Consider the following 17,735-nt stretch of genomic DNA (forward strand, 5'->3'; position numbering starts at 1 on the left):
CCCTAAAAACTTCTCTTTTGCTTCAGCTTTTAGCCCTCAGGGAGCTTTCTTGACCAAGACAGACGAGGCCCTCCAGCACATGCTCGAGAGCAGTCCTGCCCCAGCCTTGTTAGAGGCACTCAGCCCCTCCCCTCCCCAGGCTCTTTTGCTTATGTGCCCTTCTTGGGATAAGCTCCTCTGGGGGACCAACTGGCTCTGGTTTGCTCATCATTGTATCCTAGCACCTGGCAAAGGCAGACACCCTGCAGGCGGAACTTGCCTGAGCCTGCTGGGTGCTGGGTGCTGGGGTGTAGTCCCTGCCCTGGCTCCTGCAGCCCACGGTCATGGTCCCGTGGCCTCGATGTCTCCCCAGGAAGCGATCCAGCTGGACGGGGAGATCCTCTTCTCGCTGTTGCAGAAGGTGTCGCCGGTGGCCCACAAGCACCTCAGCCGTCAGAAGATCGACCCGCTCCTCTATATGACAGAGTGGTTCATGTGCGCCTTCTCCCGAACCTTGCCCTGGAGCTCTGTGCTACGCGTCTGGGACATGTTCTTCTGCGAAGGTACTGGGCTGGGCTTGGGGGGAGCACCCTTGTTCTCAGCAGCCCACAGAGGCCCACAGGGGGGCCTCTCTTTGCAGAGAAACCCCCAAAAGGCTCCTTGTACTTAACTGCCCATCCCCCATGCAGGAGTTAAGATCATCTTCCGGGTAGGGCTGGTGCTGCTGAAGCACGCGCTGGGCTCCCCCGAGAAGGTCAAAGCCTGCCAGGGCCAGTATGAGACCATCGAGCGACTGCGGAGCCTCAGCCCCAAGATCATGCAGGAGGCCTTCCTGGTCCAGGAGGTACAGCCCGCGCCTGCCCCTTACCATGGGGAGGGAGGAAAACAGGTGGGGGTCCTTTGAAGGGGGTCCCTCTAACCCTCAGCCCCTGAGGGTAGGTCACCTATGCCAGGACCATTGCTAGGTGGCCCAGAACATGTGGGCGGACCTCATCCTTCTGTCTGGTGAGGAGCATGGGGCACAGAGAGGCCTGGTTCTACAGGGCCTTCTGGATCCGAGTCGCTTGGGAATGAAGAGTGCTGACCCACGGCCCCCTCTTCCTCCCTGGTACCCCATTCACAGCCTTAGCTCTTATTTCCCTTTCTTCTTTCTTTATGGATACTTGTCTCTCAGGGGCAATTAGATGGAACATGCATGGCCAGCTTTTACACATGAGGAAATGGAGGCTCACAGAGGCAGAATCACTAAGCAACTCCCCTTAAAGTCACCCACCCAGGTGGAGCTGGAATTTGAGCCTAAGCAGCCAGGCTGCCCTGGGCAGTGGTGGAGGACAGGTTGGCAGAGAGCAGGTTTTTGTCTGTCTGGGTCTTATCCCTTCAGCCCCATAGTCAGGCAGGTGGACTCGTGAAGCTGTGGGCAGCTTTCTCCTCTGAGACGGTGAGTCTCAAGTGTCCAGCTCACCTAGCACTCAGCTCTGGGGCTTGTGACTGCAGCTTGGGACTAGACCCTCATCCTTCCTGAGGTCAGTGTTTAGTGGCCAGGGCTGGGGGATGCTGAGAAAGACTGAGGGCCCAGGCTGGGAGGCAGAAGGGGAAGGTCCTTCTTGGCGCCCACTTGCCTGTGTCACTGCCCCGGCAGGTGGTGGAGTTGCCTGTGACAGAGCGCCAGATTGAGCGCGAACACCTCATCCAGCTGCGGCGCTGGCAGGAGACCCGGGGTGAGCTGCAGTGCTGCTCCCCGCCCAGGCTGCATGGTGCCAAGGCCATCTTGGATGCAGAACCCGGTCCCCGGCCTGCCCTACAACCTTCACTGTCCATCCGCCTGCCCCCAGATGTCCCCCTCCCTGGCTCCAAAGCCAAGCCCAAGCCACCCAAGCAGGCCCAGAAGGAGCAGCGGAAGCAGACGAAGGCGAGAGGGCAGCTGGAGAAGCCCCCAGCTCCAAATCAAGCCATGGTGGTGGCCGCTGCAGGAGATGCATGTCCCCCACAGCATGTGCCCCCGAAGGACTCAGGCCCCCAGGACTCAGCCCCTCAGGATTCGGCTCCCCAGGTCTCAGCCCACCACTGCTCCCAGGAGAGCCTGACATCCCAAGAGAGTGAGGACACCTATTTGTAACCCTGGCAGCTCAGGCCTCCAGGGCGGGGTCTCCACATACCTACACGGTTCATGAACTGACATTCCATGGCCTGCCCACCCTCTGAGGGCCAAGCCGCCTGGCCACTGGGCTGGAGTCTGGCTGGTCCAACACAGATTCTGCCTGAGCCTCCTTATTTATTTTCTTTACAGTGGCACTCGGGCTGGCCCAGCCAGGGCAGGCAGAAGCTAGGGCCTGGGGGTGGGGCCTCCTTCAGCCCCCTTCTCCTGGGGGGATGCTCCCCAGGGTTAGGGTGCTGGTGTGAGGGGAAAGGGTGGGGTGTTCTTTGTGTAAAATAGAAACATGGTTTTGTACAGAAATAAACAGCCTTGTGTAGATAGCTCGTATACCACCTTGGTCACCTTGGTGCTCAGCATCTCTTCTCTGCCCTACAGAGCCCCTCCTCCTGGGCTCCAGCCCAGCACCAGAGTCTCTCTGAGAGGTACCTTTACCAGAGGACATGCCAAGTCCCTGGCCAGCCCCCATTCTTAACCCCCATTTTCACTCACCCCATCCCCACTGCCTTATGTCTACCTTCTGCCACAGATAAGGGACACTAGGGCTGGAGCTCAGTGCTGGGCAGAGCAGGGCGTGCTCCCTAGGCCTCATCCTCACCCACCACCAAGGGGGCAGGGACTCCTAAGGAGGAGGTTTCAGGGTCTTCCTCCTTCAAGGCCTGGCCTGGATGCTACCTCAGGCTCCAGTAAGTTTCTGAGAGCTCATTCTGGGTTGGGGTCAGGGATGGGGCCCAGGGTGGAGCACCATAAATGTCCTTACAGGCTCAGCCCTCAGGGAGAGGGGCGAAGTATGGGTCTTTGATAAAATGCCACCTTCAATTTACTGAACACTTGCCAAGCGCCAGGCTGAACTGGTCGAGTAGGCTTGATTAGCCCCATTTTACAGATGAGGAAACATGAGCTGAGCGGGAAAGGAACCACCTAGCCTCAGCCAGATTTGCACCAAGAGCCCCTCACTCAGCTTCCTCTCCTGACCAGGGCTGCAGGAGACCTGACTCTGCCCTTGAGGGCCCAGGCAGGCACTGCGGTCACAACCTAATGACTGGTGAGGGCAAGGACAGGGTGTCCCTGGGAGAGGCCCCCCTTCTGCTGAGGAAGCAGCTTTTCCAGTCAAACAATAGCGCTGTTCCTGGCAGATGACCAAGCTGGGCCAGGCCAGGCCAGAGCGGGAGGGGGCAGGAGAGGGAGGAGCAGAGCCTCCCTGGGAGCTTTCAGGCTTCGCCTGGGCCTGGAACATCCTGTCCTGGTGTAGCTGGGGATACTGAGGCCTAGGGAGGTGAAGGGTCTCAAGAGACTATCAGGGTAGGCCACCCCACTTCCTGCCTCCTTCCCCTCAGCCCTGTGGTTTCCCACTCTATCTGCACCTGCCATTGATGAGATGGGCTCAGCCTTTGAGAAGCTCCTCCTTCCCCTAGTCCTCCAGGGGATAGGCCAGGATGTGGTGGCTACACAGTGTTCCACAGGAATGTGTCAAGCCCGAGAGTCCAGGGAGGAGGCTTAACTTGGCTTCCATCTGCCTGTGGTGGGGGCTCCAGAGCAGGCAGAGGGCCTGCTCAGGCCTGCTGGGTCCCAATCAGGCCTGAGGCCTGCTTTAATCTACTTGGTTCAAAGTCTCACATCTGAGGCCTCAGGGTGCTCGGGGCAGACAAGGGTCCCCTGGAGCATTCTTGGCCCTGCATGGAGCCAACATGGACATGCTGATGCCTGCTCAGCCTTGGGGTCTTCTTAGACCTGTGGGGGCCTGATAAGATCTGGGGTGTCTGCCAGTGCTGGGGGCCTCCTTGAACCTGAAGCAACTTTAGATGTGCACAGGCCAGTTAATGGCTGCAGGCTTTGGGGCTCAAGTTTCAGGCTTGAGGTCTGAGTACTCACTGAACCTCAGCTGCATGGGCCTCCCCCACCAAAGTTTGAGCACTGGGCATCACTGGCTCAAGCACTTTTGGGTTTTGTTTGTATCGAGGGACCTCAAGTCTTAGGCCTTGGCCACCTCCAGCCCCCTAACCTAAAGTATGTCGCTCAGGCAGAGGTGGCTAGAATTCTATCTCTGTGTGTCCCTAGTGGGGTGCCTTCTATTTTGAAAGTTGGATGAGAGGAACAAGTGGGGCTACCAGGCCAGGTTTCAACTTGTCAGCCCCCTCGCAAGCAGGGAAGGGTAGGTATCAATCCCAATCTTGTGCTGGCGGCCCTGCCCCCTGCAACCACCAGAGGCAGGAGAGGGAAAGGTGCCCGGTGGACGGCGCTGCAAAGCCGACTTATGCCTCTCATCGCTCCAGGGGTTTGGGGCAGCGTTCTGGTCCCAGCCGAGCTCCAGTTCGTTTCGTGGTCCTTCTGTCTTAAGGACCTCAATCATAAAACCCACGTGTGTGCCAGAAGGACAGAAACGTCCCCTAACCTCCTGGAAGATCCCACCCGCTGCGCAGCCGGCGTTCCGCGGGAAGGGCGGAGCCCAGGGATGGGGCGCGTCATGGGCGGGACCTGGAGGAGTCAGACGGGGTGGGGTCTATCCCCGAGCCAGTGCTAAAAAAGGCGGAGGCGTTCGGGGCGGTCTCGGTGTGCTGGAAAGCGGTTCTGGTATTAGGAGGAGGCGTGACCACCCAATAGGCTTTTCTTCCCGCGGGGCGTGGCCGTCAAAGAGCTGGACGCCGCGCCTGGCTGGGCGGGTCAGCCGCGTAGCGGACGGCGTGGACGCGGCCGCGCAGCGGCTCCTTTAAGGCTCGGGCACCACCCCCGCCGCCCCGCCTCCCGCGCGGCCTGGGTCTAGTTGGCGGTGGGGTCGGGTCCGCGCGAGCCGCGATGGAGCTGCACATCCTAGAACACCGGGTGCGGGTGCTGAGCGTCGCCCGTCCGGGTCTCTGGCTCTACACCCACCCGCTCATCAAGCTGCTCTTCCTGCCCCACCGCAGCCGGTGCGCGCCCGGGTTTGGGAGCGCAGATGGGGGCTGGGGGCTCTGCTGTCGCTCCGGGCCAGGGTCGGAGGATTAGGATCGCCGTAAGGCATGCAGGCAGGCGGGCGGGAGCGGGTGGGGAGGGCTCTCCCCTCCGGCCGCCATCCGGCCTGGGGGACCACAGCCTATCCGGCCCCGTGAGGCCCCCTCCGAGGGGCAAAGCGCAAACAGCCTGGGATGGGCAATGCTTAACTCAGTGGTGTCAAATGTGGGCATTCCTACCTGGTCACTCCGGGGAGCTCCTTCCAGGACACCTCCCTTCAGGTCAGAGGGGCTGGACTAGGGGGTCCAAGGTCCGACGCCCCTAAGGCTGTCGCCGCGGGTGTGAACCTCTCCTCCCTCCAGGAGTGGAGGGGTGGAAGGCTCCTGGAGAGGTCGGGAGGCCGGAAAGTAGCCCCCAACCCCGGAGATGGGCCTAACATCCCATTGCCCTGGAAATTAAAGGCCGAGGGGGCAGGAAGGCGCTGGCCCGGGGTCGTGGGGGTGTCTGGGGCAGATGGAGAGACATCCACTCCCGATCCCCAGTTCTCCACACCAAACTGAAGATGCTCCCCACCCCCAACCAGGTGCAAGTTCTTCAGCCTGACGGAGACCCCTGAGGATTACACACTTATGGTGGATGAGGAGGGCTTTAAAGGTGGGGGCTGGTCTGGGGAACGGGAGTACGGGAGGGGCTTGTCGCGCTCCCCTTCTGTAGGGTTCTCACCAGTTGCTGGGATCCGTCCCACGAGCTTAAGCCTTAAAAGCAGATATGTCAGGGTTCGAATCCTACTCCACCACTCCTTGGCTGTGTGCCCTTGAGCAAATCACTTCCCCTGTCTGATCTGTTTTCTCTTATGTAAAATGGGTATAGTTCTGGTTCTGATAAACAGGGTCCCATGAGGGCTTTATAAACTCAAAACCGCTGAAGGGCACTCAGCAGTCTTAGACCTGCAGGAGGGCCTCTGTTATGATTCCAGGCAAGTGCTGCTGTTAGAAGTCCCTGGGTATGATTTCCTCCTGGTCTTATCTCCCTGGTTTGGGTCACCTCCTCCCCTGCTGGTCTGGGAACTCCAGGAGTCCGAGGGAAGCAATGCAGGAGTAGGCAGCCATCTCAGGGGAGGGTCCTGGAGGCCTCCTGGCTGTGCTGGGGTGAATAGCAGCCACCCAGGCCCTGGCCCCTGCTCAGGACTGGACGCCAGCCTGGGCCCTCCCTGGGCCCTGGAGCTGATGCCTAGCTCCTCCTTCTGCTGCTGGCCCGGCCCATCCTCACAGGCTTGGAGTCTCAGGCGAGCTAGCTGGAGCTTGGCCTGTCCCCCTGCTCCACTGCAGACCTTAGTTTCCCTGTTTTTACTTCAGGGAAGTCTGGGTCTGCAAAAGGGGAAAAGGCAGTCCCCCAGCCAACCTGATCTGCGAATGCCCCCTGGTGGTGCCCTGTGGTATAAAGCTTCTGCTAACCCACGGAAGACACGGTAGTGAGGTAGATATTGTCGTCCCATTTTACAGATGAGGAAACTGAGACTCAAATCATCTGCCCCAGGTCACAAGACAAATTAACAAAGCTGGGATTTGAACCCAGGTCTGTCTGAATCTGGACCTCTGATCTTAAGTGGGAAGTTTCAATGCCACCAGGCCAGCACTTGAAGCCTTTCTCAGTCTTTGCACACATAGGGACTTCAGGAGCAGAACTGGGGGGAGACAGCCCCAGCTTGCAGACCTGCCCTTACCTTGATGGAGCCCTCCAAGGCACAGAGAGGGAAACTGAGGCTCAGAGAGGGACAGGGGCCAGCCTTGAAAACCCTGACCTGGCATGTCCCCTGCCCACAGAGCTGCCCCCATCTGAGTTTCTGCAAGTAGCTGAGGCCACATGGCTGGTGCTGAACGTGTCGTCTCACAGCGGTGCGGCAGTGCAGGCTGCTGGGGTTACCAAGATCGCCCGCTCGGTCATCGCGCCACTGGCTGAGCACCACGTGTCTGTGCTGATGCTGTCCACTTACCAGACGGACTTCATCCTGGTGAGTTTCCTGCTGGTGCTGATGCAGAACAGGGTGGATATAGGTACCTGGGAGCCCATGTGATGTGCCATCTGCTGTGGCCCAGGTGCGGGAGCAGGACCTGTCCGTGGTGATCCACACGCTGGCCCAGGAGTTCGACATTTACCGCGAGGTGGGCGGAGAGCCTGTGCCTGTGACGAGGGATGATTCCAGCAATGGCTTTCCCCGCACTCAGCATGGTGAGGGCCGCCCTCTGACACCTGGACTTAGGCAGGGCCTCCTCTTCCCACTGGATCCCTTCCCTTGTAGACCGCAATGGGGCAGGAGGACCCTGGCCAGTTCCTGGATAATAAGACCCGCCCCTGGCCCACGCCTCTCCCTGGCTGGCCACCAGGGGGCGCCCCAGCCCACGGACACCTTTTCACCTGCTGCTGTCCTCCAGCAGGGCTCAGCCCCACGGTGCATCCCATCCAGAGCCCACAGAACCGCTTCTGTGTCCTCACACTGGACCCTGAGACGCTTCCAGCCATCGCCACCACCCTCATAGATGTCCTCTTCTACTCGCACAGGTAGACCTTGGAACTTCGTCTTTGTCCTCACGCCACTGTTCCCTACACTCTGTCCCCCAACCTTCTACCCATCCATCAGTTTTGCAACTCTCCCTTGTCCTCTCTTGGGATTCCTGGCAGCCCATGACACTCACTTGTGCTTCAGTGATGTTCGGGGAAGGTTCTTGCCCCAAAGCTGGATCTCTTTCCAGTGGTGTCCTCTGAGCTGTGCCCTCGTCTGGCCCTCTAACCTTGGGGTCCTTTGTTTTTGGCACAGGCTGGGTTCATTGTCCTCCCCTATTCCCACCCACACCTTCCAGAGGGCTGGACCCTTGGGCGGGTAGCAGAGACAGCAGAGCCTGCCCAGGCCACCATACCAGCTCCTTCCCAGGGTTCTGGAGGCTGATCCGGGTCCTCCAGCAGGGGCAGTAGGCTGGGTGCCTGGCAGAACCCCTAAACCTCCCATCCCTCCCCAGCACCCCCAAGGAGGCAGCCTCTAGCAGTCCTGAACCCAGCTCCATCACGTTCTTTGCCTTCTCCCTCATCGAGGGTTATATCTCCATTGTCATGGATGCTGAAACACAGAAAAAGTAGGTGACCCCTGACCCTGGGTGGGCCCCAGGCCCCAGCCAGTCCAGGCAGGGAGGAGGTGGGGCATCAGACTTTGAGGTCAGCAGGTGTACCTGTCCCAGAGCTCATGGTCAGGCAGGGGTGGATGGGGGTGCCCTGCCCATCACCCATCTCCCTCCCCAGGTTCCCCAGTGACCTGCTGCTGACCAGCTCCTCAGGGGAGCTGTGGAGGATGGTGCGCATCGGCGGACAGCCCCTGGGCTTTGGTGAGGGCCGTTCCCGGTGTTGGGGGGTTGGGGAGTGTCTGGGGAGCAACCGGCATGTGCCACATGTGCCCCTTCTCCACCACCCTTAGATGAATGTGGCATCGTGGCGCAGATTGCGGGTCCCCTGGCAGCCGCTGACATCTCTGCCTACTACATCAGCACCTTCAACTTCGACCACGCCCTGGTGAGCACCATGGGCTGGGGCTGGGGGAGCTCCTGAGGGGAGAGTGAGGCCCAGAAATGTGGGCGGCCAAAGGTAGTCTCAGCTGGGCCAGGAAGTCAGGGGTGGCCTTGGTCAGCTTCTGTCTTGACCCTTCCCTCCTGCCTACCTGCCCTCAGGTGCCCGAGGACGGTATCGGCAGCGTCATCGAGGTCCTCCAGCGGCGGCAGGAAGGCCTGGCTTCCTGAGTCCCATGGGGAACAGAGCAGCCACCCTGCTCTCCCCTCGACCCAGGCTTCCAAAGACTTCTCTAAAGCTATTTCCTTAAGCTCCAGAATGAGCCCCCTGTTCTGCCGGGGACCCTCATTCTGCTCTCTGTATGTAAGCTGCGTGCGGGCACCGGCTTTTACGCAGACACCTGTGTGCACTCGCTGGTGGAGTGGGCAGGTGCTAGCCTGACTGCGTGTCTGCCCACACAGGGGAACACGGTGCTCGGGGCTTAAGCCCCCAACCCATCACTCCCTGCGCGGCCTCGGCGTTTGCACAGTCCCTGCCTGAGGCCCGAGCCACCCCCCTCAGCCTTCCTGGGCCAGCTGTCCCCCCGACAGGGCCCTGACCTCTCTTCTGCCTCTGGTGGGGTTGCCTTCCCTGGCCAGGTGAGTCCTGACAGTGCCTCCCGCTCTGGGGCCGCCGAGAAAAGCATTTTGACAATCTCTCTCTCTTCTGTTTTTATTGACTTGTTAATAAAGGACTTTGTAGTGACTGGGTTGGGCTACAGTCCTTGGGGGTCCTCTGGGTCTGAGTCTTAGCCATGGCTCTACCTCATGGTCCCCTCTATCTGAGGTCTTGGTCTCTCTCTGTGTAGCTGGCTTGGGGCAGGGCTCACCTGGCTTCGCCTCATTCATGTCTCACCACAGCTCAGTAAACTATCACCATTTTCCAGACGAGGAACCGAAGCTTTGAGAGGTGACATGACTTAGCCAAAGTCACATGATTCCCATTCCCATGCCTGCCTTTGAAATCTGGGCTGTTCCCAGATTTCAGAATAGCTTCCAAATAGCCCAGAGGGTTCTGAACTTGGGCAGAGACTCCCAGACCCTCCTATCTGGGGAGTCTCCCAGCCTTCCCTGTCACTGTGGATATGGCCAGCCTGCTACGAAACCCACCAAGGAGGGCCCAAAAGCACTTTCCTTTCTTCCAGCCTGCTGCCTGCTTTCTTCTAGCCCGCTGCCTGCTTTCTTCTGGGCCTTGCCTGAGTTCTGGCTGTCCCTCTCGTTGGCTAAGAGATCAGTCGGTTCTTACCACCAGGGCTCTCCTGGAGTCACTCTTAAGGTTCAGGGCCAGGAGGACAGGACAGGGACCTGGAGGCCACCTGGAGCCCGCTTTGTCCTTGGGGGCCGCCACCCTGCTTGGTGAGGCTGGGATCCTGCCACGGCCTGATGAGGCCCCACAGATGCCCCAGGGAGACTATCGGGTACCCTCAGCCCAGACCCGCCCATGCTCAGGCAGGGAAGAAGGGTGTGACTTCTGTGTACTCAGAGGTCGTGGTGGCTCCTCAGAAAAGCCAGAACAGGGACAGGCCTCTGGCAATGCGCCCGCCCTGCTCCTGGGGACCAGGGGTCTGTGGCCTCGGGCTGCAGATCACAGGAGCCAAGAGCACAGCACAGCCTGGTGAGTGAGCAGCAGGGGCTGCCTGGGCCAGCCCTTCCCTCCAGCCTCAGTTTCCTCATGTGCATGGAGACCTAGGAGACAGCTCCTTCAGGAACATGGGGAAGGGGGCATTTCTTTGGAATTTTTTTTTTTTTTTTTTTTTTAAATGGAGTCTCGCTCTGTCACCCAGGCTGGAGTACAGTGGCGCAATCTCAGCTCACTGCAACCTCCACCTCTCGGGTTCAAGAGATTCTCCTGTCTCAACCTCCTGAATAGCTGGGATTACAGCGGTCCGCCATGATTCCAGGCTAATTTTTGTATTTTTAGTAGAGACAGGGTTTCACCACATTGGCCAGGGTGGTCTTGAACTCCTGACCTCAAGTGATCCGCCTGCCTTGGCCTCCCGAAGTGCCACACCAGGCCAAGTTTGTCTCTTGTTGGGGGGATGAGAGTCCCAGTTCCTCTCTTTTGAGGGTCTGGTGTGGGACCTGGCTTGGGGGATGTCTGGGCTTGAGGTGGGGGCTTCAGAGTCAGGATTCTTGGGGCCGCTTAACCTATAGCTAGCGGGCTCCCAGCCCCTCATCCAGCCCTGGGGGTCTCACCATCTGTCTGTCTGCCTGTGAGTCATTGCCTGGTTTGGTGTTCCTGTCACCCCGGCTCACCAAGGGCCTCAGGCCTCTCTTGGGTCCTTTATACCAAGTTCCAGCCTGGCCTCGGCTAGTTCTTGGGGTTGTCTAGGCGGCTGGCCTGGGTGAGGGGCCACAGGCACATCACTGCAGGCTGCTCTGACTCACACACAGGCCTGAGGTCAGTGTGCCCGTGTGTCTCTGCCACATACCCGTGTGTCTGTGTGGAGGATTTTTAGCTCCTAGATAATAGGGTCCTTAGGGGTCACTGGGCCGGCTCTTTGCCTCCAGCAGGCTACAGATAGGGCCATCTTCCTAGGAGTGCTGGGGAGATCATGACAGCAAGCTGGGCTCATGGGCACAGAGCTTGGGAGGTGTCCCAGGGACACACAGGTGAGAAGGTGGGGGGCGCCTTCCAGGAATGTGACCCTGAATCTTACACGCTGCTGATGCTCTGTGTCAGGTCAGACAGACTGACCTTGAGCTCTGTCAGGTTAAGGTGGAGATGCACAGAGCTACCTCATTGTCCCATCCAGGCCCCCAGAGAGTCCTGGGGCACAGAAAGCTGGTCTGGTCAGCCTGGGTCTGGGGTTGGGCTCTATGTGGGTCATTCATAACCGAGGTTGGTGGCACTCTCTGGCACGCAGCCCACATCCTGCACTCTGGTAGCTCTTGGTCACCTGTCCACATCAGCACAGGCTGGGGAGCCGAAGTTCCTGTGTTCATAAAGATGGCAGGAGGTCCCAGGGAGGGGCCTGCCCACAGTCCCTCGGGGAGAGGGAAGGGGCTCTCAGCCCTCCAACTACCAGCCTAGTGCCCAGCATCTGCAGGGAGGATGTGGGCCTGGGTGGGTGGGGACAGGAGATGAGGAAACCTCAGCCAGGCAGAGTCAGCGGCTTACTTCCACCCTTTCTCATCTTCATGCCAAGACAGAGGAAGTGAACTCCTAAATTCCCCTCCTCTGAAATACTGGAGCAGAGATTCAGGATTTAAAGTCCTCATCTCCCTCCCAGGCAGGCGGGGCCGCCGGGTCCCGTGCTTGCCAAATGGTTCCACAGCTGGCTTTTTGGTCCTCTGTAGAGGTGAGATGAAACTGTATGTGCTCTTCATCTTCCTCTGGGACCCAGGATTCTGCCCAGTGGGAAGGGCCTGAGCAGGAGGCAGGAGAAAGGGGAGAAAGGAGTAGCAGGGGACGCTGAGCCATCTGTGGCTGGCTTACTGAGCAAGCACAGGGGAGCCGCTTCCCTCATTTGCCTGTATGGGAGGGCAGGTGTTGTGCTTGGTTAATTCACATCCACAAAGTCTACATCACCCTTAAGCGAACGTATCGCTTAAGGAGAGGCGATACATTCTGAGAAATGCATCATTAGGCGATTTGGTTGTTGTGTGAACATTATAGAGTGTACTCACACAAACCTAGCTGGGATAGCCTACTACACACCTGGGCTAGCTGGGCTAGCCTGTTGCTCCTGGGCTACAAACCTGTACAGCATGTTTCTGTAGTGAATACTGTAGGCAGCTGTAATGCAATGGCAAGTGCTTGTGTACCTAAACATAGGCAAGGCACAGTAAAAATGCAGTATAAAAAAAGCATAACCAGGTGTGGTGGCTCACTATGTGACCCCAGCTCTTTGGTAGGTTGAGGCAGGAGAATCACTTGAGCCCAGGAGTTCTACCCAGGTGGAGACCAGTCTGGACAGCATGGCAAAAGCCCATCTATACAATAATAATAATAATTTTAAAATAGCTGGGCATGTGGCTCACATCTGTAATCCCAGCAGTTTGGGAGGCTGAGGCGGGTGAATCACGAGGTCAAGAGATTGAGACCATCCTGGCCAACATGGTGAAACCCCTTCTCTACTAAAAATACCAAAAAAAAGTAGCTGGGTGTGTGGTGCGCACCTGTAATCCCAGCTACCAGGGAGACTGAGGCAGGAGAATCACTTGAACCTGGGAGGCAGAGGTTGCAGTGAGCTGAGATCACACCACTGCACTCTAGCCTGGGTGACAGAATGAGACTCTGTCTTAAAAAAAAAAAAAAAAAAAGCTGGGCATGGTGGTGTGTGCCTGTAGTCCTAGCTACTCAGCTACTCAAGAGGCTGAGGAGGGAGGATCACTTGAGTCCAGGAGTTGAAGGCTGCAGTGAGTTATGATCATGCCACTGCATTCCAGCCTGGGCGACAGAGCAAGACTCTGTCTCTCAATAAATGAATTAATTATAAAAACAGTACACCCACCGGGCGTGGTGGCTCACACCTGTAATCCCAACACTTTGGGAGGCTGAGGTGGGCAGATCATGAGTTCAGGAGTTTGTGACCAGCCTGGCCAACATGGTGAAACCCCATCTCTACTAAAAATACAAAAATTAGCCAGGCCTGGTGGTGCATGCCTGTAATCCTAGCTACTCAGGAGGCTGAGGCAGGACAATTGCTTGAATCCGGAAGGCGTAGGTTGCAGTGAGCTGAGATCACACCACTGCATTCCCGCCTGGGGGACAGAGGGAGACTCCATCTCAGAAACAAAACAAAACAAAATAAAAAATACCGGTATAGGACACTTACCATGAATAAAGCTTGCAAGACTAGAAGTTGCTTGGAGTGAGTCAGTGAGTGAGTGGTGAGTGAATGTGAAGGCTTAGGACGTTACCATACATTACTGTAGACTTGATAAACACTGTATACGTAGGCTACACTAAATTTATTAAAAATATTTTCCTTTCTTCAATGATAAATGAATTTTCACTTACTGTAACATTTTACTTTGTAAACTTTTATTTTTTTTTAATTTTTAACTCTTGTATTAACACTCAGCTTAAAACACATTGTACAGCTATACAAAAATATTTCGTTATATCCTTACTGCATAAGCTTTTTTCTATTTTAAAATTAAATTTTTTAAAACTTTTTAAACATTTTTGTTGAAAAACTAAGACCAAGCCGGGCACAGTGAGTCATGCCTATAATCCTAGCACTTTGGGAGGCCAAAGCAGAAGGACTCCCTGAGCCCAGGAATTCGAGAGCAGTGTGGGTAACATGGCAAGACCCTGTCTCTACAAAAACTAAAAATTAGCTGGGATACTGGTACACACCTGTGCTCCCAGCTACTCAGGAGGCTGGAGTGAGAGGATTGCTTGAGCTCAGGAGGGCAAGGCTGCAGTGAACTGTGTGTGTGCCACTGCACTCTAGCCTGGGCAACAGAGCAAGACCCTGTCTCAAAAAACAAAAACAAAAACCCACCAAAACTATGAACAGCACGCACACACTAACACACTAGCCTAGGTCTATACAAGGTCGGATCATCCAGACATCACTAGATGACAGGAACCCTTGAGCTCTATTATAATCTTATAGGACCACCGTCATATATGTGGTTCATCATTGACAAAAATGTTATGCGGTGCATGACTGTCTATTCAACACATGCTCTTGTTATCCCTATTTTACCCAGGTGGACATGAAGCACAGAGAGGTGAAGTGCCTTGCCCAATGTCACACAGCTGGGCAATGCGGAACCAGAATTCCAAAAGAAGGTTAGGAGTCCCCACAGGATCCTGGGGAGTCTCCTTGGGCAAAGAGACACTTTAGCTGAACCCTGAGGGACGGGAGATTTTGCAAGATCCCTTGCAATCCCAGCTGTCTGCGTCGGTGGCCGGGTGTCTGCTGCTGGTGGCAACAGATGTGTGGGCGGGCACGCGAGGCCTGGCCCTGGCTCCTTCCTGACCCGGGGCTGGCAGGGTGGGTATGTTGGGCAATGGCCGTGGTTTGCATCTCACTTTCTCAGGCAAGCCCCGGTACTGGGGTTCCAGAGCCAGGCTGCCTCTTATGGGGTACCCAGAGCTGCCTTCCCGGGGGTTGGCCATGGTGCCATGTGGATGTGTATGCTTCATGGGTGACTGTGCTGCAGGGGTGACTGTGCTGCAGGGGTGTCTGCAAGCTGCATGGGTGTGGGTACTGCATGGGTGCATGCCGCTTGGGTGTGTGTGGACAGCATTGCCTTCGCAGTGAGTGCAGACCTCTGTGTATACGTGTCTACAGATGAGTCTGTTTTGGCAGGAAGGTGCGCATGTATGTGAGACAGTTTACACACATGTAGAAGTGACGGTGTGTCCTGGTGTGGGTGTGTACTCAGACCTCTATTGGAGGTCTGGCTGGCTGTGGCTGTACATGTATCTGCTTACATAAGAACACTGGCTCCCTTTCTGCATGTGTGCCTGCCTGCATATATATGGCTGTATGTGTCTGTGCATCTGTGCATGTGTGTACACATGTGAGTATTGGTGGGGGGGGTCTGTGTGTCTGCAAGCCTGTTTTTCTATGTGTCAGGGCTGGTTTTGTATGTTTGTGAGAGTATGTGCACATGGAGGCATCTTCCATTTTTTTTTGTTTTGTTTTTTGAGACAGGGTCTCACTCTGTCACCCAGGCTGGAGTGCAGTAGCACCATCTCGGCTCACTGCAACCTCTGTCTCCCAGGTTCAAGCGCTTGTCCTGCCTCAGCCTCCCGAATAGCTGGGATTACAGGCACGTGCCACCATGCCTGGCTAATTTTTGTATTTTTAGTCAAGTTAGTCACCATGTTAGTTAGGCTGGTCTCGAACTCCTGACCTCAGGTGATCCACACTCGGCCTCCCAAAGTGCTAGGATTACAGGTATGAGCCACAGCGCCCGGCCATCTTTCACGTTTTTGTGTTCACACATGTGCCCGTATGTACCCTCTTGTCTACTTCTCTACCCTGAACCCACATGCCCTCAGGCCTCCCTGCCTCTCCCTGATCAGGGGACATTTGCTGCTGCACTGCCACCTCCCCCAGTGCTAGCTCCAGTGCCCAGCTCTCAGAAGGCCCAGCTCCCCTGCAGTCACCAGTACCCTCTACCTTCCACCTTCCTGCCCTGGATCCCTCAGCCTTGGCCTCTCCAGTTTCCCTCCTATCCGCTCCCTCCTCTCCTTCTCTGTCTCCTGTCTGCAGCCAGAAGCATGCCTGCCCCTCCTTTCTGCCCACTGTGTCCAGAGCTGCTCAGCCTGGACTCTGCTCAGTCAGCCTACCCCGACACAGAGCCCCCGCACCCTCCCGGCTCTCCAGCCCAGTGCTCCTGCCCAGTCGGCACCCCATGCTTTCCAGGGACCGGATTCAGCCATGGGTGTCGTCTCCTCTGTTGCTGCCTTAGACTCTCCGCAGCTTCTCTGCCTCAGTCTCAACCCTAGTGTGTCCTCTCCCTCCCTGATCACAGCCCCCTGCTCATGAGACCTGCCTTTGAGACCTCCCAGCCTGTACCAGCTTTCCGGTTGGCGCCTCCCCATGCTTGTTCTCTCCCAAAGAGGAAAGCCGCCCTCCCAGCTGCCATCAGGCCATGTCCTAAGCCAGTATGCCTCGGCCTTTGCAACTTAAGTGAGGCTTTTCTGTGTCTATGAATAAGAGCTCTCAGATAAGTGCACAATAGGCAATAAAACAGGAAGAGCCAGGGGAGGCCCTTGGACTTTCTCCTGCCCCCTTGCCGTCTGACTCACTGTCTTCCAGCCCCCTTGGCTTTCCTGGGGTGGTTGTGTTTTTCAACTCTGCCTTAAAAAAAATTTTTTTTTTAATTGCAGTGAGCTTCACATAATATATAAAACCAGCCATTTTAAAAATGACTAATTGGGCTGGATGCCAAGCCTGTAATCCCAGCAATTTGGAAAGCTGAGATGGGTGGATCACTTGCGCTCAGGAGTTTGAGACCAGCCTGGGCAACATGGCAAAACCCCATCTCTACTAAAAGCTAGCCGGGCGTGTTGGCATGTGCCTGTAGTCCCAGCTGCAGGGGGTGGCTTGAGGTGACTTAAGCCCAGGAGGTGGAGGTTGCAGTGAGCTGAGATCATGCCATTGCACTCCAGCCTGGGCAAAGGAGCCAGACCTTGTCTCAAAAAACAAAACAAAACAAAAACAAAAACAAAAAAATGAATTCGGAGACCTTTAGTACATTCATAATGTTGCATAACTGTCTATCTATTTCTGAAACATTTTCATGAATCCAAAAAGAAACCCCATATTCATTAATAGCCACTCCCCATTCCTCTCTCCCCCAGCCCCTGGTGACCACCAGTCTGCATTCTGTCTCTATGGATTTGCCTATGGTGGATATTTCTTGCAATGGAATTGTGTAATAGGTGACTTTTTGCATCTAGATTCTTTGGTTCTGCATATGTATGCTTGTATATATGCGTATGTATGTCTTTGGGGTTCATCCATGTTGCAGGGTGTGTTAGTGCTCCACTCTTTTTTATGACGGAATAATAGTCCATGGTTTGGGTGGACCACATTTTGTTTCTTTTCTCTTTTTTTTTGAGACGGGGTTTCACTCTTGTTGCCCAGGCTGGAGTGCAGTGGCGCAATCTCGGCTCATTGCAACCTCCACCTCCGGGTTCAAGAGATTCTCTTGTCTTAGCCTCCTGAGTAGCTGGGGTTACAGGCGCCCGCCACCACGCCCAGCTAATTTTTGTACTTTTAGTAGAGATAGGGTTTCTCTACAGATGGCCAACCATGTTGGCCAGGCTGATTTTGAACTCCTGACCTCAAGTGATCCACCTGCCTCGGCCTCCCAAAGTGCTGGGATAACAGGCATGAGCCACCGCGCCCAGCTGTATTATCTGTTAAAGGACATTTGGGTTGTTTTCGCTTCTCGGTTACTGGGCTCTGCCTCCTTGACTGTGGAGGCGCCCAGCACTTGTGTTTAATGACACATTATTCTGCCTTCCTTCTGTATATGCTTGTTCTGTGGACAGAGTGTCCTGGCCCTGGCCAGTCACCCTCTATCACCCATTGAATGGCCACCAGCAGGCCTTTGGATGGAGCAAGCGCTGATGGCCTTCTCTCTCCCTCAGAACTACCTGATTT

At 56.2% G+C, this 17,735-nt stretch overlaps 2 protein-coding genes across 4 annotated transcripts in view; both read left to right on the top strand.

Moving 5' to 3' along the window:
- The window catches only part of TBC1D10A (TBC1 domain family member 10A), a 35,366-nt gene extending 32,905 nt beyond the window's left edge, over positions 1–2,461 (top strand). The window contains exons 7-9 of the mRNA XM_007975387.3: positions 353–542; positions 669–823; positions 1,619–2,461. Of these exons, the coding sequence (XP_007973578.1) occupies positions 353–542; positions 669–823; positions 1,619–2,095 (822 nt within the window). The 3' untranslated portion in view covers positions 2,096–2,461. The remainder of the gene's footprint in view (positions 1–352; positions 543–668; positions 824–1,618) is intronic.
- Positions 2,462–4,692: 2,231 nt separating this feature from the next.
- Positions 4,693–9,356, top strand: CASTOR1 (cytosolic arginine sensor for mTORC1 subunit 1). Of its 3 annotated transcripts, none has more exons than XM_007975384.3 (9): positions 4,699–5,037; positions 5,643–5,713; positions 6,883–7,070; positions 7,156–7,288; positions 7,492–7,618; positions 8,074–8,187; positions 8,351–8,433; positions 8,523–8,617; positions 8,773–9,356. In XM_007975384.3, exons 1-9 carry the CDS (start codon positions 4,925–4,927, stop codon positions 8,839–8,841), a joined length of 993 nt encoding a protein of 330 aa, XP_007973575.1. In that variant the 5' UTR covers positions 4,699–4,924; the 3' UTR covers positions 8,842–9,356. The 3 variants fall into 3 exon arrangements, with proteins under 3 accessions (XP_007973577.1, XP_007973575.1, XP_007973576.1); XM_007975385.3 differs by having other exon boundaries at positions 4,716–5,037; positions 7,495–7,618; XM_007975386.3 differs by lacking the exon at positions 8,074–8,187 and having other exon boundaries at positions 4,693–5,037.
- Positions 9,357–17,735: the final 8,379 nt, after the last annotated feature.

This window comes from Chlorocebus sabaeus, chromosome 19, assembly GCF_047675955.1.
Source record: "Chlorocebus sabaeus isolate Y175 chromosome 19, mChlSab1.0.hap1, whole genome shotgun sequence".
In the NCBI taxonomy this organism is placed as follows: domain Eukaryota; kingdom Metazoa; phylum Chordata; class Mammalia; order Primates; family Cercopithecidae; genus Chlorocebus; species Chlorocebus sabaeus.

Bases quoted from the DNA above. Each gene is read 5' to 3' on its own strand.
- CASTOR1 (XM_007975384.3), top strand. From the start codon at position 4,925: ATGGAGCTGCACATCCTAGAACACCGGGTGCGGGTGCTGAGCGTCGCC. The intron at 5,038-5,642 runs GTGCGCGCCCGG...ACCCCCAACCAG, and splicing joins TTCCTGCCCCACCGCAGCCG to GTGCAAGTTCTTCAGCCTGA. The intron at 8,618-8,772 runs GTGAGCACCATG...ACCTGCCCTCAG, and splicing joins TCAACTTCGACCACGCCCTG to GTGCCCGAGGACGGTATCGG.